Source organism: Myotis brandtii, unplaced genomic scaffold (genome assembly GCF_000412655.1).
Source record: "Myotis brandtii unplaced genomic scaffold, ASM41265v1 scaffold581, whole genome shotgun sequence".
Lineage (NCBI taxonomy): Eukaryota > Metazoa > Chordata > Mammalia > Chiroptera > Vespertilionidae > Myotis > Myotis brandtii.
Window position 1 is genome coordinate 205,362 of NW_005370182.1, and position 7,324 is coordinate 212,685.

At 64.4% G+C, this 7,324-nt stretch overlaps 1 protein-coding gene across 1 annotated transcript in view; it reads left to right on the forward strand.

Annotated features, from left to right (window-relative positions):
* The window catches only part of LRP1 (low density lipoprotein receptor-related protein 1), an 80,347-nt gene that overhangs the window by 55,883 nt on the left and 17,140 nt on the right, over positions 1-7,324 (forward strand). The window contains 12 exon segments of the mRNA XM_014550053.1: positions 1,168-1,357; positions 2,979-3,183; positions 3,700-3,892; positions 4,462-4,587; positions 4,769-4,897; positions 5,245-5,364; positions 5,546-5,659; positions 5,939-6,084; positions 6,087-6,231; positions 6,508-6,624; positions 6,797-6,925; positions 7,177-7,316. Of these exon segments, the coding sequence (XP_014405539.1) occupies positions 1,168-1,357; positions 2,979-3,183; positions 3,700-3,892; positions 4,462-4,587; positions 4,769-4,897; positions 5,245-5,364; positions 5,546-5,659; positions 5,939-6,084; positions 6,087-6,231; positions 6,508-6,624; positions 6,797-6,925; positions 7,177-7,316 (1,754 nt within the window).

Below are 7,324 nucleotides of genomic sequence, written 5' to 3' on the forward strand. Positions count from 1 at the left end.
CCCTGACAGGGGGCCATCGGATCACGCTATGCCTGCTGTAGCTATTGGAACGTTTCTCCTTCTCTGGAGGCTGAGTTGGCTCCCCTCTCACTTCCCCGCTGGTCCTGGTTCGCCCCCAGGCTGCCCAGGTAGCCCCAGCTCCCCTCTGTGTGTCCGGTGCTCACGGGTTCACGCCCAGACACAGGATGTCAGTCACCTGGGCACGTTTCCTGTGCTCCCCGAGCCTCCGACTTCCTGTCTGTGTAGAGACAGGAGCGCAGAGGCGGCCGGTGTGAGAGCTCAGCTCAGCTCAGCACAGGACGGGCCAGGAAGGGCCGTGGGCGCTGGAGCCGTCGTCCTGGGACAGCCTTCCCGCTCTGTGGAAACTGTTTGTTCCCCTGCGTCCTGTCTTCTCCAGGCTGGGTACCCGGGTCCTTAGACACATTCACGTGGTCATGTGTTCATTCATCCAACCAGACCGTGAACCGGGGCCGGGTCTACAGGGGTGATAGCAACGGGCTGTCCTCTCAGCCGCCTCTGGAAGTTTTCTGCTTCACGTGGTCCAGTCCACACGCCTGTCTAAACATGGAGCGTCCAAACTGAACATGACCCTCTGCCGTCTGGGCTGGACCAGAGAGGCTGCGGAGCGGCCCCGCCCTCGGCCACTGTCCAGGCTACCGTGCTTCCACTACGGCCGCCTCTGGCAGCCGCGGTCCCACAGCGTGAAGCCACTGAACCCTGAGTCTTTTTCTCTCAGAGGCGGTACCTGTCTCTCACTGTGCACTCAGTTCTTTAACTTCAGTTGAAGATGTTTACAACACATCTGGCTCAGGGTCTTTTTAAGCAGGAAGCTCCCAGTAAATCCCGTTCGCACCCAACACGGCAGAACTCTAGCTCCGGGGGGTATGGCGGCAACATAAAGTCCTGTCTACCCACACGGGGAGACGCAGGAAGAGGGCCAGGAGCTGGGCCGTGGGTCATTGGGTGGGAAACAGGGTAATACCACAGGGCTTGGGGGCACCGAGGGCTGTGTCCCCCCCAGCTTCCCAGCTCCCACACATCTCTTCCAACCCCACATGGCTCAGGAAGGGGGTGCCTGAGGCTGCCCCCTTAGCTCCTGCCCAGGCCGTCCCTTCAGCCCTGCTTTCTGGCCCCATCCCAACCCCGGCTGCTCCTTCCTTCTCGTAGATGTGGGCTCCGTGGAAGGCCTGGCCTATCACCGTGCCTGGGACACTCTCTACTGGACAAGCTACACGACATCCACCATCACCCGCCACACGGTGGACCAGACCCGCGTAGGGGCCTTCGAGCGTGAGACGGTTATCACCATGTCTGGAGATGACCACCCACGGGCCTTTGTGCTGGATGAGTGCCAGAAGTGAGCTGAGGGCTCGGGCGGCATGGGCCATGGCGGGGCGGGGGTCTAGGGAGTAGAAACCACCCAAGCAGACCCAGGCAGGGCATGTGGGAGAGGCTGGCTCTAACCTCAGCTCAGCGGCTTCCTTGCTGTGTGACCTCGGACCAGCTACATGACCTCTCTGAGCTTCGGTTTCCTCTCCTGTAATGTGAGCATCATAGTATTTCGGGTGCCTGAGCCGAGGCGAGGATCAGAAAGGGGGCTGCGGAGGACCTTCTGGCTTGGGGATCAGTCCGTTCATTCATCAGTGAGCCACGTTTGAGGCACATAGTAGGTCCTGTGTATTTCTGGGACTTCACGCTTCAGGCAAAGATTGTCCGCTGAACCCACCTGTTGTGTGCACCCCTTGAGCTGGGCTTGTTCAAGCCACCAGCTGGGAGAGAAGTCATGGCGGGAAGCATGATGGCTCAGGGCCATTGTGATCGCTGAGGCATCAGGGAGGCGGGTTGGCCCAGGGCCTGGGGGTGGGAAGGCCAGGGAAGGGCAGAACAGACGGGAGTGCTTTGAGAAAGAGCTGGAGGAGGGAGAGCCCCAGGTAGGGAGGGGTGAAAGGGGGCCTCCCACGCCTAATCCAAAGGTTCCCACGGAGGGGGGTGGGGTGGTGCTGAGGTTGCAAAGGAGTCCAGAACACAAGCCAGACAAGTCCACTGGCCGAGGACAGCTCTGTGGCCAGAACATCAGAGGGGCAGGGGGAGGGGTGCAGAGGTACTGGGGGCGGGGATGGCAGATCCTCTGAAAAAAACTGGAGAACGGAACTGACTCCCGTGCAGCTCAGCGGTTCGCAGACCCCAGAACCCCAGGGTGCGTGAGGCTGGCCTGGGGATGGCTGGTTCCCGGCTCCACCCCAGGCCTAATTAAGTGAATCTCTGAGACCGAGAACCCGGAGTCACGACCCAGTGCAGGTGATGTGAGGACCACACCCTCACACACTGTGGTGCTCGACCAGCCTGAGGTCTTGCACACCCACCGCGGGGCCTTGCCGCCCCGGAGGGGAGCACGGCGCGCTGGCCCTCCCACCACCTCCTTTATGGAGAGCAGGCCCAGAGGCTCGTTCAGGGGCTCAGACCGCAAATATGCAAAGGCCTTAAGTTATGTAGGTGATTCCTGAGGACTTTGTGAGGGCAGGATCCATGCATCCCCAGGACCTAGGACAGAGCAGACACTCAGCAAGGGTCTCCTGCATGCAGGGAGAAGAGAGCATTAATAAAATAATAGAAAATACAGGGCTGTGGTCCAGGTGGATGCTAACTCGTTCAACCCTCAAACCACCCTGTGGGACAGAGAGTAGTTCCCCACGTCATAGAGGGGGAAACTGAGGCATGGAGAGGTTACGTAACGTGGTGAGGTCCCTGGCTGGCAAGTGGTGGGGCCAGGCCTGGAGCCCCAGAGCCCAACTCACTTGGCTACACTGTCTTAGGAGATGCAGATGGCCGGGCCCTTCCCGGCACCGGGGCTGTGTGGCCTTAGCAGCTCGGAGCTTGCCTGGGGCCTGGGGTCTGGTCCAGTCCCTGGCCGGCCTGGGCCCTCCGTGGCGGACCCCTTGGCCTTGACTCCTGTCCCCTGAGGCTCTCTCTCCCCGCAGCCTGATGTTCTGGACCAACTGGAACGAGCAGCACCCCAGCATCATGCGAGCGGCCCTGTCTGGAGCCAATGCCCTGACTCTCATCGAGAAGGACATCCGCACCCCCAACGGCCTGGCCATCGACCACCGTGCGGAGAAGCTCTACTTCTCCGACGCCACCCTGGACAAGATCGAGCGGTGCGAGTATGATGGCTCCCACCGCTACGTGAGTCTCCGGGGCAGGCGGATGGACGGCGGCACGAGGGGGCTGGGTCGGGGGTGGCCGGTCAGCTGAGGAGGACGCCAGGCGCAGAGTCGCAGAGAGGGAGCGTCAGGGAGGTGGGTTGGCCCAGGGCCTGGGGGTGGGAAGGCCAGGGAAGGGCAGAACAGACAGGGGAGTCCTAGTCCTTTGTCCTAGGTCCTGGGGATGCCTGGATCCTGCCCTCATAAATTCCTCAGGCATCACCTACATAATTTAAGGCCGTCCGGTGGTAGGAAGAACCAGGAGGGCCCGAGGCGCCCCATCCAGGCCCTGACATTGCCACTTAGCTGTGCAGCTGCGCAGCCCTCACCTTCCAGGCGTGGCTTCCCCATCGATTCAGTGAGGGAGGTGGCACGATGCCTCTGCAGGTCCCTCCCACTCTGTGACTGTCTAGGGGCCTAGGCCAGGCGCCTGCTGCAGGGGGTGGAGTCGGCGAGAGGCCCACGCGATGCTGGGACGGCAATGGCGCTGTTTCCGCAGGTGATCCTGAAGTCGGAGCCAGTCCACCCCTTCGGGTTGGCCGTGTACGGGGAGCACATCTTCTGGACGGACTGGGTGCGGCGGGCTGTGCAGCGAGCCAACAAGTACGTGGGCAGCGACATGAAGCTGCTGCGCGTGGACATCCCCCAGCAGCCCATGGGCATCATCGCGGTGGCCAATGACACCAACAGCTGTGAGTGGGGCCGCTGCACCAGCCGTGCTGTCCTGCCCGTCCTGCCAGCGTGCACACACATGCACACACATGCACACTCACACACTCACACACACTCCTGCCACCCTCCTCTGTCTCATCTGACTCCGTGGACCTCCAGCACATGCTCTTGTCATTCCTCCCGCCCAGAACCGCGAATCCCCCGGAAGCTGATCGCACGCTCTCAGCCCAGGCTCTGCCTGCACCACCAGCTGCATCGTGTGCAGACACCGCCCCCCTCACTGGGCTTGGCTGACTGAGTGTCCCCCACACAGACTGCAGCTTTCCTGGGCCTCTCACACAGGCCCTGGGGCCCCCACCATTACACATGATCTGAACTCTGCTTAGACTTGACTCGCCCCAAAGCACACCTGGAATTCCATATGACCCCCACCTAAGAGCACACCCTCCATCTCAGGCACCCCAAACACCCCACCCGGCCCCCCACCACACGCCTGCCACGGCCAGTGCCGGGAGCTCAGGGAAGCTGGGGGAGTGGGTGTGCATCCCGTCTGTGCACTCAAGCCCACTGCCCCCCGTCCCGGCCTCAGGTGAGCTCTCCCCCTGTCGCATCAACAACGAGGGCTGCCAGGACCTGTGTCTGCTCACCCACCAAGGCCACGTCAACTGCTCCTGCCGAGCGGGCCGCATCCTCCAGGAGGACCTCACCTGCCGGGGTGAGGCGCCTGAGGGAGGAGGGTGCTGGAGGGGACCGGGGTGCACCCTGGGGACCAGCCCCTCCCTGGCCCCCCGATAGCCCAGCCTTTCACCGAGGAGAAACAGGATGCCCTTATGCTGGGTGGGGAGAGGGATGCTGCCGGGGCCCTGGCTCATGAAGCTCCCCGCCTCCCTCCCCAGCGGTGAATTCCTCGTGCCGAATACAAGACGAGTTCGAGTGCGCCAACGGCGAGTGCATCCACTTCAGCCTGACGTGCGATGGCGTCTCCCACTGCAAGGACAAGTCCGACGAGAAGCCGTCCTACTGCAGTAAGGAGCCACTCCCCAGACCCCTGGCCTCCAGGCACCAGCCTCCACTCCAGCCTCAGGAGCCACTCCCCAGACCCCTGCCCCAGGCACCAGCCTCCACTCCAGCCTAAGGAGCCACTCCCCAGACCTCTGGCCTCCAGGCACCTGCCTCCACTCCAGACTCGGGAGTGAGGGAGCAAAAGCCCCAGGGCCCAGCGGCGTTTTGCAGAACCACCCGAGCCCTGTGCCAGGCAGGCCTGTAGCAGGGCTGCATTGTGTCCAGGGAATGAGTGCAGGGCAGCTCATCAGACGCAGAGGCAGCCCCTCCGCTGTAGCTGCTGCTGACCGCTGCCTGCTCCCACCCGCAGGCTCGCGCCGCTGCAAGAAGACTTTCCGCCAGTGCAACAACGGGCGGTGCGTGTCCAACATACTGTGGTGCAACGGGGCAGATGACTGTGGGGACGGCTCCGACGAGATTCCCTGCAACAGTGAGTGGGACGCTGTGCCCGGCCCCCGGCCCCCGACCTCTGCCCCACCCCACCTTGCCGAGCTTTGGGTCCCAGCCCCGGGGGTCTGGTTCAGGCCACTCTGTGAACAGGGCTTGGGCCTGGGCCGGCCTGGCCCCCCAGGGAGGACCTCGCCTGATGGCACCGGTGGCCCCTGTTCTAGAGACGGCCTGCGGTGCCGGCGAGTTCCGCTGCCGGGACGGCACCTGCATCGGGAACTCCAGCCGCTGCAACCAGTTCGTGGACTGTGACGACGCCTCCGACGAGATGAACTGCAGTGAGTGGTGCCCTTCCTGGGGCCGCCCTGGCTCCTGCCTTGCTCCCCCGTCCTCCCTCTGGCCCACAGGCGGCCTGTATCCCCCCCGGCCTGCTCCCTGCCTCCAGGCCGAGCTCCCTGGGATTCAGGGAGGGGCAGTGAGTGGAAGGTGTGGGCAGCACCCCCCTCAGGGACACCTGTCCAACTTTCCAAAACGCACCAAGGCCCGCATGGCCGGCTGCTGCCTGGGAGGGTGTTTGGAGGGAACTGGTGTCACCCCTCACCCCCGCCCCCCACCAGGCGCCACCGACTGCAGCAGCTACTTCCGCCTGGGGGTGAAGGGCGTGCACTTCCAGCCCTGCGAGCACACCTCCCTCTGCTACGCGCCCAGCTGGGTGTGCGACGGCGCCAACGACTGCGGGGACTACAGCGACGAGCGGGACTGCCCAGGTCCGACTTCCCGCCCCCAGGTGTGAAGCGCCCCAGGTGCCCCCTGAATTACTTCGCCTGCCCCAGTGGGCGCTGCATCCCCATGAGCTGGACATGTGACAAGGAGGACGACTGTGAACATGGGGAGGATGAGACCCACTGCAGTGAGTGACCAGCACCCGCCCCTAAGCCGGGAGCCGAGGACCTGAGGGGCCAGGGCTCTCCCACAGCCGCTAGGACCCCGTCCCGGCCCTGCTCTCGGCTTCCACCAGAAGTGCCCTCCTGGGGGGAGGCACCTGGGGCCTTCACCCCGAGCCCCCACCCAGACCCTGAAGAGAGGGGGTCACCTCTCCAGTCCTGCTGGGCCCCACAGAGGGGTGCCGTGGTCTCCCCTCCCCCCTCCTCCCTCCCCATCTAACTGAGGCTTTTGACTGCCCCAGACAAGTTCTGCTCCGAGGCCCAGTTTGAGTGCCAGAACCATCGCTGCATCTCCAAGCAGTGGCTGTGTGACGGCAGCGACGACTGCGGGGACGGCTCGGACGAGGCGGCTCACTGTGGTGAGGGGGGCTCACTGTGGTGAGGGGGGCTCTCTGTGGGGAGGGGGGCTCACTGTGGGGAGGGGGGCTCCCTGTGGAGAGGGGGGCTGGGGCCACAGGTGCCCACCCCACCATCCACCCACGCCCTGCCCTGCCTGCTCCCGGCCTCAGCAGCTCCCTGTTCCCTCCACAGAGGGCAAGACGTGCGGCCCCAACTCCTTCTCCTGCCCGGGCACCCATGTGTGTGTCCCCGAGCGCTGGCTCTGTGATGGCGACAAGGACTGTGCCGACGGCGCCGACGAGAGCGTGGCCGCCGGCTGCCGTGAGTGGCGGGGTGGGTGGTGAGGAGGGGTGGGCAGCAAGTAGCCACGGTCTCACTTGCACAGGGGAAACTGAGGTCCAGAAGAGGAAGCGCTGCAGCAGGGGTCACTCAGGGGTCCGCGGCAGAGCCCGTCTCCAGCCCGGGCGTCCGGACCCCGTCCCGTGCTCTGCCCGTTCTGCCACTGAGACCGCAGGAAGGTCTGGGTGGCGGGCGGCCTCTGGCCGGGGCTGAGGGCTGTCCTCCGTCCGCAGTGTACAACAGCACCTGCGACGACCGGGAGTTCATGTGCCAGAACCGCCAGTGCATCCCCAAGCACTTTGTGTGCGACCACGACCGGGACTGCGCTGACGGCTCCGACGAGTCCCCGGAGTGTGGTGAGCCCGGGGCCGCGGTGGGGCA